Source organism: Rhinatrema bivittatum, chromosome 6 (assembly GCF_901001135.1).
Source record: "Rhinatrema bivittatum chromosome 6, aRhiBiv1.1, whole genome shotgun sequence".
NCBI classification, from domain to species: domain Eukaryota; kingdom Metazoa; phylum Chordata; class Amphibia; order Gymnophiona; family Rhinatrematidae; genus Rhinatrema; species Rhinatrema bivittatum.
In genome coordinates, this window is record NC_042620.1 from 12,840,035 (window position 1) to 12,859,503 (window position 19,469).

General features: G+C 43.0%; 1 protein-coding gene across 1 annotated transcript in view; it reads right to left on the reverse strand.

Moving 5' to 3' along the window:
• VIL1 (villin 1) overlaps nucleotides 1-19,469 on the reverse strand; it is a 69,352-nt gene that overhangs the window by 41,189 nt on the left and 8,694 nt on the right. Inside the window, exons 5-7 of the mRNA XM_029605054.1 lie at nucleotides 1,622-1,732; nucleotides 1,240-1,442; nucleotides 577-655 (exon numbers count right to left, since the gene is read on the reverse strand). Coding sequence (XP_029460914.1) covers nucleotides 577-655; nucleotides 1,240-1,442; nucleotides 1,622-1,732 — 393 coding nt within the window. The remainder of the gene's footprint in view (nucleotides 1-576; nucleotides 656-1,239; nucleotides 1,443-1,621; nucleotides 1,733-19,469) is intronic.

Sequence of the window (19,469 nt, forward strand, 5' to 3'; positions counted from 1 at the left end):
TCTAACTGGAGACTCCACTTGACAATTTTCAAAGGCTTTGGAAATGGCCTGACCGAAACTCGCCCTCCTGAACCACTCGGGTTCCACAGCCCATGTACGTTTAGCCAAATTTAGAAGAGGTGTTCCTGTGGGCGTATTTAGGAAAACCGTGCATATACGTTGTATTTTCAAATCTGCGCGCATTATCTCCTCTTTCCATCTCCCGCCATGCACACAAAGAGTAAGTGCGAAGCACGAAGATGCCTCTGACGCACAGAGCTGCACCTGCTCATTTTTCCAAGAGGAACAGCACTGGTGTGCTTTGTCTTTGAAAATCTGCATAAAGTCAGCTTGCTAAAAACACCCCCCATGCTTTGCAACTCTGTGTGTGCAATTTGACCATTTCTCCCACAGTGGATTAACAAGAGCTGAAAATTGTATCCGAGAAAGTGACCCTACAAGCCCATAGATGACATGGGACAAAGCAAAGACAAGCCCAACCCTTACATCCCTCATTCCACCTTTTTATCTCTGGAAGTAATTCAGGCCCTTCCAGCATCAGATGTAAAACCTTTCCTCCTGAAAGCAGCAACTTACTTCATGTTTCAGCAAGTCTTGGGTCAAAGGTTGCACTGCTACTTCCTGGACCACCAGGTTTCCGTTGGCATCAGATACACTGATCAGATGTGAGTGGTGGGGAGAAACAAGAGGAAGGAAGAAAGGTGAGATCACAAAATATAAAAAAGAAAATCCAATGACCCGAGGTAACTTTTGATGACACTCAATAAAATCTGCTTAAATCATGCCCTGGAAAGGTACAAACATGCAGCTCCAGTCCTTCATAAGGATGCAATAAACCAAAAATAAACTTGGATAATGCAGTCAGCAATTTTTAAAAAGTCATTAAGATTTGGGGAGGGTACAGAGATAGAAGGTTGAACTCAAGTGCTTCACAAGGTCTTCATGATTCATAGCTGAGCCTCTGACCTTGGTCCTGCACCTTCCCTGGCCCTGGTAATCTTCCCTAGATATCTCATGAACCTTGCTAACCCCTGATCCCACATTCTCCCAACGCTCCTCACGGATCCTCTGATTCTGCAGTGTCCCCTACCTTGGTGATCCCTTCCTAAAGCCTTCATTGTTCTTGCTGAGCACTCCCACACCCTCTAAGAATACTTCCTGAACCTCTGACCCTGCAATGTCATAGGATACTCTACAAACTTGCATGCCTATGGTAGCCTCCATTCCCCAGCAACTTACTGGTAGAGTTTGAGCCCAGTTTTGACAACCTTCTCCACCACCTCATCACTGATGGCAGGTTTGATGTCTTTCTTCTCTCCCAGGACACGGGTCAGGATAGACATCAGTTCATCAGAGGCCCCTTCATCTTCTCCATCGACAACACCAATCTGCGCCCTCCCACCACGCTCCCGGTCTCGGATATCCTTTGCCAGATTCATGCCCTGCAGAGAGATGGCTCTATGTTAATGATTTACTCTCTAACAATTACAGAAAGTCCCACAGCCCGCATTATACATTAGAAGCCTATGATGTTAGGACTATAAATCAGAACTACTGTCCTGGAGTTCTCTAGGGGCTCAGATCTCATTACAGTATGGTGACCAGAGTTCATCGCAGATACCTTGATCCTCTCCATGCGGTTACTCTCTGGTCCGTTCCACTGGACAATCAGTTTCCCCAGGTCCAATAAGAAGACATCCCCACTGTTGAAGTTGCTCCATTTCATCTCCACCTTGAGGGGAAAATGCAAATAGGTTAGACCAGATCCCTCCTTGCCTCAAGGATAGTAACTAAGCAACAGGCCTGATCCCTCGCCTGTCTCAGATAGTAATCGCATTCTACTAACCTTATCTCACAGGTAATAAACAGTTTATAGAATGGATCCCAGCATTCTTCAGTGAGTAATGACAGGTCTTCCTCTCCCTGCATTGGCTCTGTAATAACATGCTCAGTCTGGGCTCTCTGTCTTTACAGGTGAGGTTAGACCTCTCTCCCTGTTTAAGGTTGTCCCTCACTTGATATTTACTCTATCTTTAGAGTTAGGGTAAGCACTCACTTGATAAACCTAACTATAAAGAGAGAGAGAAGTTAAAACACATTTCTTTTCTAAAGAACTCTCTCTTGATGCTATTATTTTCGTGCCAGGAAATCATAGCTAGCCTTAATCTATAGCTGGGAAGAATGCCGACTCTCATATCTGGGCACCAGGAATCAGGCAGGAAATAAGAAAGAGATGAGAGCTGGCATTCTCCCCAGCTATTGATAAGTGCTAGCTATGGTTTCCTGCCATGAAAATAACAACATCAAGAGAGAGTTCTTTAGAAAAAGAAATTTAAAAAGTAAAAAAGTAAACTGACAAGAGACTTTTTTATTTGCATAGAAAAATAAAAAAAATCGAAAACCAGATCACTACACCCATTCAAGTCTTTTACATTCTAACAGTATATAAAGTTTTTAAGCTACAGCTGTAAGTATGACGGTTGCCTAGCTTGGAGATGCTGGACATTAGAGATAGCCAACAAGGCATTAATACCCCATTGTTTGTCTTTTTGTGATTCTATTCCTACGGAGGGTGTTAAGAAGAGGCGGTATTGTTGATTGTAGTTTACAATGGTTAGTCAACAATCATCTAATTTCTGCTCTTGGGTTAGGTTTAGTTTAAGTAATCCTACAATCTCTGCTCTCTCTCTGTAGGATTAGGGTTAGATTTAGAGAAAGCAATCCTAAAATGACTGCTCTCTCTGTAGGCTGAGGGTTAGGTTTAAGGTAAATAATCATACAATTACTATTATCTCTCTATAAGGTTAGGGTTAGATTTAGAGTAAGTAATCCTACAATTACTGCTCTCTGTGTACAGTTAGGGTTAGGTTTAGAATAAGTAATCATACAATCAATGCTCTCTCTATGTAGGGTTAGGGTTAGATTTAGGTTAAGCAATCATACAATCAATGCTCTCTCTATGTAGGGTTAGGGTTAGATTTAGGTTAAGCAATCATACAATCAATGCTCTCTCTATGTAGGGTTAGGTTTAAGGCTTTTTTCATATGAACAGATTTAACCTTTCTGTGCCCCCATGTAAACAGAGTGTCCCCTGCAAATTCTGCTTAAAGTAATTCCAAAACATGTGAAAACAATTCAGTTCAGAGGTTTCGGCCACACAATGGTTTTGATCCTCTTTCCTGGCTTTCTCCATCCATCTCCTCACTTGTCCCATTCCAGCTTCTCTGAGATCAGCCGCATGTTGGAGCATTTCCGCCAGGTATACAAACCAGAAAAAAGGCCTTTCCAGCTTGCCTGTCTCTCTTCCATTCTTCTGAAGACTGGCTCTGACTTTGAAGAGATCCACCAGGCCCGCTGCCATGAATGACGTCCCCACTGTCTGTAATGCAGGAAGTTTAACTCCTGCTCTGACCCAGGAGTTACACGTTAAGCAGTCTCTCTTCTATCATTCCTCCCTGAATCACCTGGGGATTAACATGCACCCGTGCTATTCCTAGGGAATGATTTTTCCGTGCTAAAATCCCTGTTACATGTTGGGCTTATGTTAGCGTAGAAATATCTATGCTAAACCTCGCGCTAGAGACAAGGCAGCTCATTCTGTCGAGCCCAGTGTTAGCATGTGTTCAGTCATCTCCCTCTTTGCTGGTATGTGAAACCCCTTCTCGGGTGAGGAGGGGGCTAGAGAGAGCCTGCCACCATTGAAATGAGCTGCAATAGGAAGAGCAACAGTACACAATAAGCAACCAAATGTCCGATCTTGTAGAGGTTTATTGTGTGCAAATATACGCAATAGAGCCCGACTCCAGCCGAGTTTCGCCCTCTTTCAGTAGGGCTGCATCAGGGGCTAAAACATACAATAAATGACATTAAAAATATAAAAATGAATAAAACTGAGCACAGTAAACAGTGTTTACTGATTTTACTGTGCTTATTTTATGGTGCTGTTTTTACTATTTATTGGTTTATTTATTTCACTTACATCTTGTTTTAGACTCATTCCATATAATCCCATGTTACCATTTTATATGTTCATTTTACATGTTCATTTTAAATGTTTGTTTATTATATGTTTTTATTAGTTTTATTCATTTTTATATTTTTAATGTCATTTATTGTATGTTTTAGCCCCTGATGCAGCCCTACTGAAAGAGGGCGAAACTCCGCTGGAGTCGGGCTCTATTGCGTATATTTGCACACAATAAACCTCTACAAGATCGGATATTTGGTTGCTTATTGTGTACTGTTGCTCTCACGGCTTTATTAAGCAACCTTCCTTGCTGTTTTTTTAGTCCTGCTATAGGAAGAGGCAGTACGATATGAGCTGTCAGCCTGGGAAAGTCTCAACCAGGCTGCAAAGATTATCAGACCCCCTACTGTATAGACAGAAAGAGAAATTTCAGAGTGGTTGTGGATTTGCATAGGCCTAACCTCCCGAGGCTTCGTGCTGAATTAGGCCTCATGGCTAAGGGGGTCCTGGCCTCCTAAGCCAGAGAGTGTGGGTTCAAGCCCCCACCAGAGGTAGCAGTTAGAGGCCCCGTTTTTCAGCCAGGGATTTAGCTGAAATGGCAGAGGTCTTGTTTTGCAGGTGAGGGACAGTGAGATCAGTGCCTGTATTCTCCTCTAAATGAAGATTTGGGATGATTGTGTGCAATAGTATCAATTAGTGACCTTACAGAAACAAGTGCAAAATGAACCTTCCCCAAAATGAAAGTAAATAGGTCCATTAGAGATCATACATAAATAGAATAGGATAATTTGCTAGTCATCAATTGGAGAAAGTGCTATATTATACCAGGACGGGGAGAGATAGTAAGTGATTTTGGCCAAATTTTTGTTATCTCCAAATAATTACGTAAGTAAATTTCTGGGGGACCTTGATTGGTAGCATCATATTAGATCTCTAGGGTAATTATTTCTAGTTGCTCTGGTTTACTTGTATACCCCAATCAAAAGAGTTTACAAGGAAGCTATACACATCATAGATTTATAAATACATTTTGTAGTCTGAAAGAACAAGATAAGACACTTCTTATTTCCAAGCAAGAAGAAAGCAAATAAACAGGAGCACATAGAGGAATTCTGAGGGTGGAGCTGGAAGTTGGATTCTTACAGACTATCGAATTTCACATGCAGGACAGTTGAGGAAAAGGTAGGGCCTTTGATCGGTCTTTCTCCTTTCTTTCAATGGGTATCAGAAGCTCCCAACAGCTGAAGAGCTGAAGGATAGCCGGAAAACACGCTTAGCCAAAGCCGTTGCCACCATTACCACTTATACTGCTGTGTAGACAGATATCCTGATCCACAGTAGGAACCACTTCAGTGTGAAAGATATCTGCAGATCAACTTTCACAGGAATTAGGTGGGGGAACTCTGAGAGAAGAATGAGGGCTACATTGATGAAATGCTTATTGAAGCTTCAAAGATGAAGAAGTCAAGCAGAGGGAAAGTTGAAACGGGATCACGATATGGCAGCTGGACCCAGATTATTACAGACACTAGATCCTACATCCCTGATTTGAATTCCTTGAAGCTGAAGAACTTGTATGCAGCCCTTGAAAGAGAGGAGGAGAAACCATCCTAGTATGAAGAAAAACCATGACAACAACTGCACCTAGGAGGCAGAGGGGAGTAGTGATTGATGACTCACTTCTGAGGAGCACAAATACGTTGTCCCAGGAGGTGTGACATCTTCCCAGATGATCTCAAAATGGCCTCAATCTCACCACTCCTAAAGAAACCCAACCTTGACCCGAAGGACCCTAACAACTTCCGCCCCATAGCTAACCTTCCATTCATCGCCAAGATCATGGAAAAACTAGTCAACTCTCAACTTTCAAACTACATCGAAGACAACAATCTCCTCTTCGCCCCACAACACGGATTCCGAAAAAATCGAGGCACAGAATCCCTCCTTATATCTTTGACAGACCATATCCTACTGGGCCTTGACAAAGGAAACTCATTCCTATTGATCTTGCTAGACCTATCTGCAGCGTTCGACACGGTCAACCACGCCGTCCTCCTAAACCAGTTGTCGTCCATAGGAATCAGCGGCACCGTCCTTTCCTGGTTTAAAACCTTTCTCAACAATAGAGGTTACAAAGTCAAACTCCAAAACAAGGAATCCTCTAGATTTCACTCTGCCATAGGAGTCCCACAAGGTTCGTCATTATCTCCGACTCTATTCAATATTTACCTTCTTCCTCTCTGCCAACTTCTCACCGACCTCAATCTAAAGTTTTTCCTATACGCAGATGATATTCAAATCATCATCCCTATCAAAGACACATACTCTAATACTCTTGACTACTGGGAATCATGCCACCAAAAAATCAAACAACTACTCAACAGCCTACACCTCATCTTAAATTCCTCCAAGACTGAAATCCTACTCATCTCTCCTGAGAACAACACCTCCAACAGTACTCTTCCTACCAATCTGCCTACCACACAAGCTAGAGACCTAGGAGTAATAATAGACAACCGGCTAAACTTCAAGGCACACATCAACAAAACAACCAAAGATTGCTTCTATAAACTCCAGGTCCTGTAAAGGATAAGACCTCTTTTCCACGCTCAAGACTTCAGAACGATCATCCAAGCAGTCATTTTTTCGAAACTAGACTATTGCAATTCCCTATTGCTAGGTCTACCTTCATCCTACTCCAAACCTCTACAGATGGTTCAAAATTCAGCAGCCCGAATCTTGACAGACGCAAGGAAAAGAGACCACATATCCCCCGTCCTGAAAGAGCTTCACTGGTTACCCGTATACTTCCGCATCTTGTATAAAGCCATAACTATCACCTACAAAACTATACATCAACTCACCACCCTCGATCTTCAATTCCCTCTCCAAGCACATAATTCTACCAGACCTACCAGAGATGCTTACAGAGGCTCCCTCCAAGTTCCCCCAGCGAAAACGACCAGACATGTTACCATAAGAGATCACGCCACCTCCACAGCTGGCCCTCTTCTGTGGAATTCCATTCCTACAGACCTCAGACAGGAGCCCTGCCTCCTAACTTTTAGGAAAAAACTTAAGACTTGGTTATTCAAGCAAGCTTTTCCGGACACAACCCAATGACACAATCCAATGACTCCTAAAACACCATGCCTCTTGTATATAACATTTATTTTGTATACTATACTTAAATTGTATATTGTTTAACTATTTCTATTCTCTCCTATTTCTTCCTCTCCAAGTTCGGCTACCCTTGTTAAATGTAACTGTACCTTCGGTCACCACAGTTCTAGTTTTTATGTATATAATGCACTCCTGTTTTATGTAAACCAGCAAGATATGTTTTCATGATTGCCGGTATATAAAAACTCTAAATAAATAAATAAATAAATAAATAAATAAAAATATCTGCCGAAAGCCAAAATTCAAGATATTATGGCGAGATTGCTGAAAATCCTCAAGCCTACTGATTACTATCCGATGCTGCTTATCCATGTTGGCACAAATGATACCGCTAGATACCACACAGATCACGTGTTTGGGATCTTGCCAGGTACTTGTGACCTGGTTTGGCCACTGTTGAAAACAGAATATTAGACTTGATGGACCCTCGGTGAATGAGTGGCTTCACAGATGATCTCGATGAGACTGTTTTAGCTTTCTGGATCACAGGATGATTATTCAAGGACTGCTGAGCAGAGATGGAGCTCCGTTTGTTGGAGATGGGGGTGTAGCATCTTCCAGAACAGACTGGCAATCCTACTGAGGAAGAATTTAATCTAGGATCATCGGGAATGAGTGAACAAAGCACTAAGGTAATCAAAAGTCCCTAGGTAAGTAAATCATTAAACTTTTGTATAGAAATAGGAAAAAAGGACTCTGTCCATTAATGCTCATAGTATGGAAAATAAAGTCCTGGATATAAAAGCAGTTATGACTTGGATGTAGTAGCTGTCAAGTAGACTTTGTACATAGAAAACCATGATTGGGATATAGTTATACTGGGCTACAATCTATTCAGGAAGGACAGGGTACGAAGGAAGGAGGGGGAGTGGCACTATATATATAAAATATTGATGCAACACAAAGTCCTGAATATAGAGGCAGTTATGGAAGCAGCTCACTTGAATGTAGTGGTTGTCACAGAGATTGGGTTATAGTTATACTGGGCTACAATCTATTCAGGAAGGACCGGGTAGGAAGGAAGGGAGGGGGAGTGGCACTATATATATAAAATATTAAAGCAACAGAATTTCAGAGCTTACAAAGTAAGTAGGAGGCACTGTGGGTTAATCTGGAAAGAGGAAATGCAACATCCATCTATACTGGTATAATATACAAACCTCCATCACAGATAGAAGAAATGGACAGAGATTTAATGGAGGATTTTCACAAAATTGCTGTGAATGGAGAGGTGCTACTGCTAGGTAATTTCCTCTGACTGAGAGAGAAATCCAGGGATGTTGGCCATACAGTGGTGGAGCTTCTGTCCAATGGATATAGAAACATAGAAACATAGAAATGACGGCAGAAGAAGACCAAATGGCCCATCCAGTCTGCCCAGCAAGCTTCACACATTTTTTCTCTCATACTTATCTGTTTCTCTTAGCTCTTGGTTCTATTTCCCTTCCACCCCCAGTTTTAATGTAGAGAGCAGTGATGGAGCTGCACCCAAGTGAAATATCTAGCTTGATTAGTTAGGGGTAGTAGCCGCCGCAATAAGCAAGCTACACCCATGCTTATTTGTTTTACCCAGCCTATGTTATACAGCCCTTAATGGTTGTTTTTCTTCTCCCCTGCCGTTGAAGCAGGGAGCTATGCTGGATACGCGTGAAGTATCAGTCTTCTCCCATGCCGTTGAAGCAGAGAGCCATGCTGGATGTGCATCGAAAGTGAAGTATCAGGCACATTTGGTTTGGGGTAGTAACCGCCGTAACAAGCCAGCTACTCCCCGTTTTGTGAGTGCGAACCCTCATTTTCTCCCCTGCCGTTGAAGCAGAGAGCTCTGCTGGATGTGTGAAGTATTGGTTTTTCTTCTCCCCTGCCGTTGAATCAGAGAACTATGCTGTATATGCATTGAAAGTGAAGTATCAGACTTATTTGATTTGGGGTAGTAACCGCCGTAACAAGCCAGCTACTCCCCTCTTTGTGAGTGCGAACCTTTTTTTCACATTTCCTCTTGCTGTTGAAGCTTAGAGCGATGTTGGAGTCACAGTAAGCATGTGTATGTTTATTTAATAAGGGTATTGACTCCAGGCAGTAGCCCTCATTCTGGCGAGTCACCCACTCTTCATTGGCGGCCTCTTGACTTTATGGATCCACAGTGTTTATCCCACGCCCCTTTGAAGTCCTTCACAGTTCTGGTCTTCACCACATCCTCAGGAAGGGCATTCCAGGCATCCACCACCCTCTCCGTGAAGAAATACTTCCTGACATTGGTTCTGAATCTTCCTCCCTGGAGCTTCAAATCGTGACCCCTGGTTCTGGTGATTTTTTCCTACGGAAAAGGTTTGTCGTTGTCTTTTGATCATTAACACCTTTCAAGTATCTGAAAGTCTGTATCATGTCACCTCTGCTCCTCCTTTCCTCCAGGGTGTACATATTTAGATTCTTCAATCTCTCCTCGTACGTCATCCGATGAAGATCCTCCACCTTCCTGGTCGCCCTTCTCTGTACCGCCTCCATCTTGTCTTTGTCTTTTGAAGATACGGTCTCCAGAACTGAACACAGTACTCCAGGTGAGGCCTCACCAAGGACCTGTACAAGGGAATAATCACTTCCCTTTTCTTACTCGATATTCCTCTCTCTATGCAGCCCAGCATTCTTCTGGCTTTAGCTATCGCCTTGTCACATTGTTTTGCCGATTTCAGATCATTAGACACCATCACCCCAAGGTCCCTCTCCTGCTCCGTGCACATCAGCCTTTCCCCGCCCATCGAATACAGTTCATTCGGATTTCCACTCCCCATATGCATGACTTTGCACTTCTTGGCATTGAATCTCAGCTGCCATATCTTCGACCAATCTTCCAGTTTCCTTAGATCTCGTCTCATTCTCTCCACTCCTTCCGGCGTGTCCACTCTGTTGCAGATCTTTGTGTCATCCGCAAAAAGACAAACCTTACCTTCTAACCCGTCCGCAATGTCGCTCACAAAGATATTGAACAGGACCGGTCCCAACACCGATCCTTGCGGTACACCACTTAAAACCGCTCTCTCTTAAGAGAAGGTTCCATTTACCATCACACATTGTCTTCTGTCCGTCAACCAATTTGGGAGGTAAACTTTGTTCCCCCCAAGAAGGGTATGGACCCAATGGCTGATTGGGAGGTGGAATTTGGTCCCCCCAGGAGGTTGTGTATCCAGCAGTAGTGCAGATAGGCGGGAACACAATGGCTCCTCTTCTTATTACTGGCAGTATCCACCAGCCCAGTTATAATTCTACACATGGGTGAGACTTGGGGTACAGTGAGAAAGGAAAAAGGGGGAGGGTAATTAATGGATGAAAGATGGAAACATGATGGCAGAAAAGACCATGTGGCCTTTCTAGTCTGCTCATCCACCCAACTAATTCAGCTCTACAACTCCTACCAATCCTTCAGAGATCCCCTGGGTTTATCCCATGCTTTCTTGAATCCAGATACTGTTCTTGTCTTTACACCTCCATGGGGAGGCCGTTCCATGCATCCACCACCCTCTCTGTAAAGAAATATTTCCTAAGATCACTCTTGAGTCTTTCATCCTCAGCCCTTGACCTCTCATTCTTGAGCCTCATTTCTATTGACAGAAGTTCACCTTCTGTGCATGGAAACCTTGGAAGTATTTAAATGTCTTTAATATATCTCCTCTCTCGACTTTCCTCTAGGGTATATATGTTTAGATCTTTAAATATATCCCATATACTTTAGAGCAGCGGTTCTCAACCGGTGTGTCGCGGCGCACTAGTGTCTCGCAGGTGTGTCGCGCACCCGCTGTTCTCCCCCCCCCCCCCTTTCACCTCAGCGAGACGAACACTGCTGCCGTTCCTGCCCGGGCTATCAGCACATTCAAGCCCCGAGGGGGAATGGCAGCTGCGTTTGTGGAAGCCGGCAACAGGAATGTGACCTTTTCTTCTTCCCACCCCTTTGGCCCGGAAGAGGAAATGATGTTTACTGGGCACGCGGGAAGAAGAAAAGGCCATGCATGCATGCATGCTGCTGCAGGTATTGCACCTCAAGGATCTCCCCGGCCCCGCTACACTCAGCAGTTTTCCTGTGCTGCGATCATCACGGCACAGAGCAGTCAGCTGATAATGTGGCTGACTGGATTTCCTGCCGCACGGCTGTTGGGGAAAGTGTTCCATCAGCTGCCCGGACCCGGAGCTGAAGATCGGTGCTGGCTGGTCACTTTGCCATGGGCTGCAGGAGTACAGTGCCGCTGCGCCCCCCCCCCCCCCCCCCCGACCTGGCTCTGACCTCCCCTTCTCTCACCAGTGCAACACCAGCAAGAAAACATAAAAATAATAATAAATTGCAAAAAAATAAAAGGCTGAGGTGGGGAGAAGAAAAAGCATATTTATTTATTTATTTATTTAAAAATATTTCTATACCGTCTTTTCAAACTAGTTTGATCAAGACGGTTTACATATTTTGATTATATAGAGCCAATTAACCAAAGAAAAAATAAAAATAAAAGATAAAATAAAATAAAACATCAAATTTAAAGAATGTAGATAAGAGATAGAAGGAATAAAAATACATTATATTGTCATAATCCCTACTCATAAAATAAATATACTAATTTTTTAACAAAAATAGTCAAAGATAGAAAGGAAATAATAAATCTAAAAATATAACTCATATAAACCATATTCCTTCAAAATGTGTAATCGAATAGTAAATTGCTACAAAAATGTGGCTTAAAAAAGTGAAATAGTCAATTTTCAAGATGAGCATATGCAATCTTAAATAAATAAGTTTTAACTGCCTTCTTAAATTCACTATGACTAATAATTTGCCTTAAGGTGTTAGGGAGAGAATTCCACAACAGTGGTCCTGCCTCTGAAAAGGCCCTCTCCCTGGTCATATTGAGTCTTGCTATTCTAACTGTGGGGACATCGAGCAAATATTGAGATGTTGATCGAAGGTGTCTCATTGGTTTATACAACCGTAAAGATGTACAGAGCCATGTGGAATCATGGTCATGAATTAATGAATGAATTATAGAGAGAACCTTATATTTTACTCGATATTTAATTGGGAGCCAGTGAAGTTTATATAAGATAGGGGAAATATGATATCTCATAGGTAATCCTACTAAGAGACGAGCTGCTGAATTCTGTATTTGCTGTAATGGTTTTATCGCAGAGTCTGGAAGACCCAGAAACAAACTGTTACAATAGTCTAAACCCGAGAACACAGTTTGAAAATCATTTTTGAAAAGTAAAGGTTTTAATCTTTTTAAAGTATGCAGTTTAAAGAATGAATTTTTTACCAGATTGGAAACGTGATAGGATAAAGATAGATTTGTATCCATTTGAATTCCCAAATTGCGGGTAACTTTCTTAACTTTGATTATCTCATTGCCCAGGGTGATCAATGAAGGAGGACCGTTTAGAGAGTCATCTAGAACACTCAGAAAAAGAAGTTCTGTTTTTTTTGTATTAAGTTTAAGTCGGCTATGGCTTAGCCACTGTTTAATTGTATTAACATACAAGTTGCATAGTGAAATTGTGTCAGCCCAGGAAGATTTATAGGGGACATAGATTTGAATATCATCCGCATAAATCTTAAAATGAACATCCAGTGCAGCTAGAATCTGCACAGTGGGAGAAGGTAAATGTTAAACAATACCGGTGACAAGGATGAACCTTGCGGAACCCCTGTATTTTGCGTGTAGATTGTCGAGGATTTGCCTTTAAAATTTATTTGACATTGACGATTGGCCAGATAGCTAGTGAACCAATACAATACTGTGGCTTGTATTCCAATTGCTTGTAGTCTCGCTAATAAGATCTCATGATCAAGCGTATCAAACGCTGCTGATATATCTAATAAGATCAGGAGATAATCAGAATTAGTATCAAATCCTCGTATATAGGTATCAAAAGATGAAAGCAAGAGGGTCTCGGTTGAATAACCTTTTCTAAATCCATGTTGTTCTGGATGTAAAATGTCGTGTTCTGACAAATAATCTCTCAACTGATGGAGCACAGATGATTCAATTGTTTTTGACAAAGATGTTAAAGATGCAATTGGTCTAAAATTTGTAAAATCTGATAACAGAGATGTTTTGTTTTTTTGAATTGGCGTAATTGATGCTAGCTTCAATTGACATGGAAAAATACCAGATTCCAATGATTGATTTGTGATGGCACATATAACTTCTGGACAATAGTCTCCCAGTTCTTTGAAAATAGCACCCGAACAGGGGTTAAATGGGGAATTGGATGCCTTTTGGTTTTTTTTATTATTTTTTGAATAGTGTCAGTCGAAACAGAATCAAAAGAGGTCCAGCTATAAGCTGGGTTTTGAACAGCATAATTAGGGTATGGTAAAGTCTTGAACTCAGCCACAATCGTATTTGTTTTTTGCTGAAAAAACCCTGCTATTTTCTCGCAGGTATATTCATCAATCCCCAAGACGTCTGAACTTGGAGGTGACACCAATGACTTGACTATATTAAACAGAGAATGTGGGTTGTTATTGGCCAAATTAATTTTTTCAGCAAAGAATTTTTTCTTAGCTGTATTTATATCTTGTTTATATTTTCTCAGTATAGCGAAATATATATTTTTATTTTGTGTGTTTTTTTGTTTCCTCCATCGTCGTTCAATTTTTCTCAGAGATCTTTTTAACTCATGCAGAGTATTTGTATACCAAGGATTATTTAAATTCTTTTCCTTAATAATGATCTTAGATTTTAATGGGGCAATTATGTTTAAAGTATCTGTAATAACTTTATTCCAGCAATCAATTGTTTTTTCTACTGAGTCTTGCATTATTATTGGTAATTTATTAGCAAACTCATTCACAAATTCCTCATTTGTAAATTTTCGTCTAATATTAATCTTTTTTCTAATGGGTAATGCTATAGAAATATTATTCGTAATAGTTTTAAATGATATTAAATGATGATCCGACCATGGAACTTCTTCATTCTTAACTGTATCCAATGAAATAGAAATAAGTTGAGGGTTAAAAAACACCAGATCTAATGTGTTTCCCTTTCTATGAGTAGGAGCAGTGATTAATTGCGACCAGCCTAAACCAGTCATAGCTTCCAGAAATGAAGTCACATGTGTAGGCTTATTAAACAGATTTACATGTATATTAAAATCCCCCAACAAAATGGTATTTTCCAGATTCAAGTTTAAAGATGTAATTAATTCTAAAAAATTTGATAGATACTTCTCTAAAGTAGTTGGAGGGCAATATACAATAATAAAATTCATTGGTGGCGCTGTAATTATAAGAATTTCAAATGGGTCTGTGTCTACTATAATATTTCTAGTCGGATTAAAGGAAGATTTGATAAGCGCCAAAATTCCACCTCCTCTACGTTTCGTTCTCGACAGAGAGAAAACTTTATAATCTTTTGGACATAGACTATTTAATAGTACCGTGTCAGTTTCCATTAACCATGTTTCTGTTATTAACAATAGATCTGGCTTTTTTTCTTTTAAAAGATCGGTAAAAACCGGAATTTTCTGCCTGATGGATTGGGCATTACAGTACACAATAGACATTGCAGCTATTAAAATTGGTATATTCATATTTGTAAGAGAAATAGAGCTTAGATTATGCCTATTAATATTTAACGATCTATGGCATACATTACGTTCATTAAAACATGGGTTATACCGGCCCTGTCCGAATACTTTCTGAATCTCCATGATTTAGAGTTTTTCACGATCTACTACCTCGTAATTTCGCTCACGTCTCGCGAAGGGGCTCGGCAAAGGGGCAAGCCCCTTTAACGCGCCCCTTCGACGCGCGACGCCCGGCGCGTGACGCCTCCGGTATCACCGCGACTTTTATCAGCGTCTCCCCTTGATGACGTTACGAATTGGGGGCGTGTCCAGCCTGAGCTGTATCGCTGAAACGCGGGAAGGTTGCCAGGAGATTTCAAGTAGCCTACAGAGGCTTCGCCAATCAGTAAAATCACAGTCTCTAGGTAGTAACACGGAAGACAAAGCCAAAAAAGTAGCCCCTCCGGTATCATAGGCTGACTACTCTGTGCCATGATAGCAGCACAAGCAAACAGCTGAGTGCTGCCTTCTTACCACTACGGGGCGGGGAGGTCACTCCTGCTGCAGTTTCTAGCCTGTCAGGAATCTGCTTTTAATAGCAGCATACCGGCTACCTTGTGCTATAGCTGCCATGTGTGCTGTGGGTGGGGGTGAGTGAGTGAGACAGAGAGAGTGAGCCAACATGTGTGTAAGTATATGAGAGAATGTATGTGTGTGTGTGTGTGTGTGTGTGTGTAAGAGAGAAAACGTGTGAGAGCAAGATACTACTCAGGAAAGTCATTGGTGTGTGTGAGAGAAAGAGAGATCGGTCAGGGACGTGACTGGTGTGTGTTTGTGTGTGTGTGTGAGGGAGAGAGAAAGAGACATTGGTCAGGGAGGTGACTGTGTGTGTGAGAGAGAAAGACATTAGTCAGGGAGGTGACTGGTGTGTGTGTTTGAGGGAGAGAAAGATATTGGCCAGGGAGATGACTGGTATGTGAGTATGAGAGAAAGAGAGATTGGTCAGGTAGGTGACTGGTGTGTGAGAGAGAGAAAATGTGCGTGTGTGTGTGAGAGAGACAAAGAGAGATTGGTCAGGCAGGTGACTGGTGTGTGTGTGTGTGTGAGAGAGATAGACTTGTCATGGCCCCTAAGGAAGAAAAGCGTGAGGACAGAGCGTCAGCAGCCATTGCTGCTTCTGGTATGTGCTATTGGCCTACAAGGGAAAGGAGTAGGAGAGATGCTGGAGAGGGTAAGTAAAGGTGGCTTTTTAAGTTTATCTTTCTTGATTGACTGCCATTTTAATTATTAGGTATTATGTGATGTGTCTGCTGTTAGAAATATTTTATTGGTGTTTGGAGAATTTTTAATAATTTTGAAAATGTTTAATGATTGGATGTTCCATTTATCAGTTGTTTTGAAACATTTATTATATTCTAGTTTTAGAATTATTTTATATTTCTCGGGGAATGTATAAATAGAAATGTGGAGACAAAAACTGAACTGGAAACAGCAAGAAGCCAAACTCTGTAGGCAGTGCAACAACGCAAAAACAAAAACATTAGCTTTATGGTCACTTTATTCTGTATTTGGTGAGGGTCTGTCTGTTCTGTGTGTGTGACCCAGCTAAGGGTGCTCTGCGAGCTTGTAGTTTCTGTGTAGGGATCTATAGCAGCTTGGCTTGTTCTGTTTTCCTAATAGGAGGTGTATTGGTGTTTAGGGCCTGGTGTAATTTTTGCAGTGCTGCCTTTTCATAGGTAGGGTTGCTCCTGTTATTCTATGTGTGTGACCGAGGTGAAGTATTTTACTAGCATGTAGGCATTTGTATCAGTCTTATTTGTTGTGTTTTCTCAACAGAACATGCATTGGTGGTAAATTACTGTTTTTTCATAAGGAAAGCTATTGCATCTGGTAGGAGAGAGTGTTCATGTTGCTGTTATTGAGATGTCACCAGAAATATCTCTTTTGTATGGTAAATTGAACGGGGAATGGCCTAGTTCTGTCCTGTAGCCATTGTTGGGGGGTGAGGCTGGATCCTGTAGATACAGAGTATATGTTTACATTTAGCCCCGTGACGGTCACATGTTCAGTGTGTCACGCATGTGAGAACCATCTGTCAGGTGTGTCCCGACAGAAAAAAGGTTGAGAACCATTGCTGTAGAGCAAAGACCGCTAATCATTTAATAGCCATACTTTGGACTGACTCCAACTGGTTTATTTACTTTTGATATTGTATGGAAATGTATAGTTGTGTAATGTAATGAAACTTGTCCATACTTGTAAATAGCTTCTGTCCAATAGATGGTTGGGAGGTAAACTTTGCCCCACCCCCAAGGAAGATGTGGACCCAAAGCGAACTTTCTCAGCAGCAGGCCCCTCCCTCTGGAACTTTTCTCAGTAGCAGGCCCCTCCCTCTGGAACATTTCTCAGTAGCAGGCCCCTCCCTCTGGAACTTTTCTCACTAGCAGGCCCCTCCCTCTGGAACTCAATTCCGGTCACACTCAGGCTTTTGACAAATCCAAAGGAGTTTAAGAAAAAATGTAAAAGCCATCTTTGCTCTGTCGCTTTCGGCAAGCTCCATGAAGACTGACTCTTCTCTTTTCTTTCTTCTCAGCTCCTGTAGTTTTTAGTTCTATGATTTTCTGTAATGACTTGTTTTTACAACCTTTCTTTATTTACCTGTATGTTTTAAGGTTTTATTTACGTATGTCTACTTTTTGTAAACCGCCTAGACCTATACACTGAACAAACGGTATTTAAAAGATTTTAAATCAAATAAACAAATAAATAAATAATGCTGGCCCAGTTTACAGGGTTTTCTTGGGGTGAAGGGAGGGAAATCTCGCCTATGAACACCTCCCGCCAGGTGGAGTCAGCAGGTGCCAAGCACACACAGACTGATGGAGCTCACCCAGGGGTAAAGATGGGGGCTCCGGGCAGGGTGGTCCTGGACCCAGAAAAGCCCCCGCAAGGTGACGTAGGATTATGTTAGGGTTGGAGACAGAGCTAGAGTTAGGGTTACGGTTAGGGAAGAGTTCTGTTTACAGTTAAAGTCGTCTCGATCTTCAGGACAGAAAGTCCCTTTTATTTGACCAGAGAAGTTGCCAGCCTTTCATTCAAAAAGTAGGACAATTCTCCTGCCCTTCCTTCCTTCCCCAACACTAATTCTCCTCCTTCAGAATTTAAACCTCACGGTGTCCTTGATCTGGGAGGGGCAGTGCATGAGGACACAGCCCAAATGGGCGAGATTCAGATTCAGGAAACTCTCGTTGCCAAAGTAATACATAAACGGCTCGATCCTGTAAGGCCGCGGTAAAAACAGTGCGACAGTGTCAGGCGCACCCTTCCTCCCCGCACGCACAGTTCTCCTGACCTAGCGCCTGATTCTCTCCTCTAATCGCATGCAAATGCATGCCGCGGCTGAGAAGCGTTAGGGAAGCGTTAGGCCCGCGCAACCCATTTTACTGTATAGGCGCTGTAACAGCGCCTATACAGTAACCTGGGTGCGCTGGTGCCTGTCATTTCAAATGACAGGCACCAGGAAGTGTAAAAAAGTGTAAAAAACAAAAAACCTGTGTGTTATATAAAAAAATAAAACAATTTTAAATACCTGTCGGAGGGCCGTGGGTCCCGGTGGGCGGCGGGCAGCCATCAGCGGCATCCGGTAGTCCCTTCTCCCTTCCTCCCTCCCTCCCCTGCCTGGATGAGCGCCAAAATCGCCCAGGCGGGTCGGCAGCGGGGGGCGGGGGGGGCGGCAGCAGGATGGCAGCGGCAGCAGGATCCAGGGGCGGCAGTGGCAGCGAGATCCGGGGGGTGAGTAGCGGCAGCGTGTTCAATCGGGCAGGTAGGTGGGAAAAAAAGATGGCCGCCTGCACGGGGGAAAGCTGCAATTGGCCGCTGAACACGTGACGTCACACCCCGTGACGCCAAACGTCGTGACGTCACGTCTTCAGCGGCCAATTGCACGATTTTCCCGTGCAGGCGGCCATCTTTATTTTGCCACCTACCTGCCTGCCCGATCGAACACGCTGCCGCTAATCGCCCCCCGGATCTCGCTGCCACCCCTGGATCCTGCTGCCGCTGCCCCCCCGGACCCCGCTGCTGCCTACCCGCCGCTCCCGGATCCTGCTGCCGCCCCCCCCCCCCCCCCCCCCCCCCCGCTGCCGACCCGCCCGTGCGATTTTGGCGCTCATCCAGGCAGGGGACGGAGGGAGGAAGGGAGAAGGGACTACCGGATGCCGCTGATGGCTGCTCGCCGCCCACCGGGACCCACGGCCCTCCGACAGGTATTTAAAATTGTTTTATTTTTTTATATAACACACAGGTTTTTTGTTTTTAACACTTTTTACACTTTTTACACTTACCATAGCAGGCCCGAGCCTTGCTACTTTTTCGTTTGTTTTTTTTTTGCTTCGGGAGGAGGGGACCGGACGGGACCAGGGCGGGTAAGCAATGTTTTTACCCTACACTACACTACACTACACTAACTCCTACTAGGGGGAGGCGGTAAACTAGCAGGTTAAGGCCGCGGCAGAACAGCGGGTTACGGAGGAGATAATATCAGCGCCCGTTACAGTATCGCAGGGGAATAGCTAATTCCTTCATTATACAGCTTTTTCGTTCATTTACATGCTGGGTGCGGAAAGGGTTTAGGAAAGGGTTTAGGAAGCGCTAAGGACTCGTGAAACTGGAGACTGTATGGCTGGATGGCCTTACTCGTCTGTATTGTGCGCTCCCAGCACGTTACAGACCGGGAATCTTTAACTCAACGTTACTGTATCGACCTGAAAGTGGT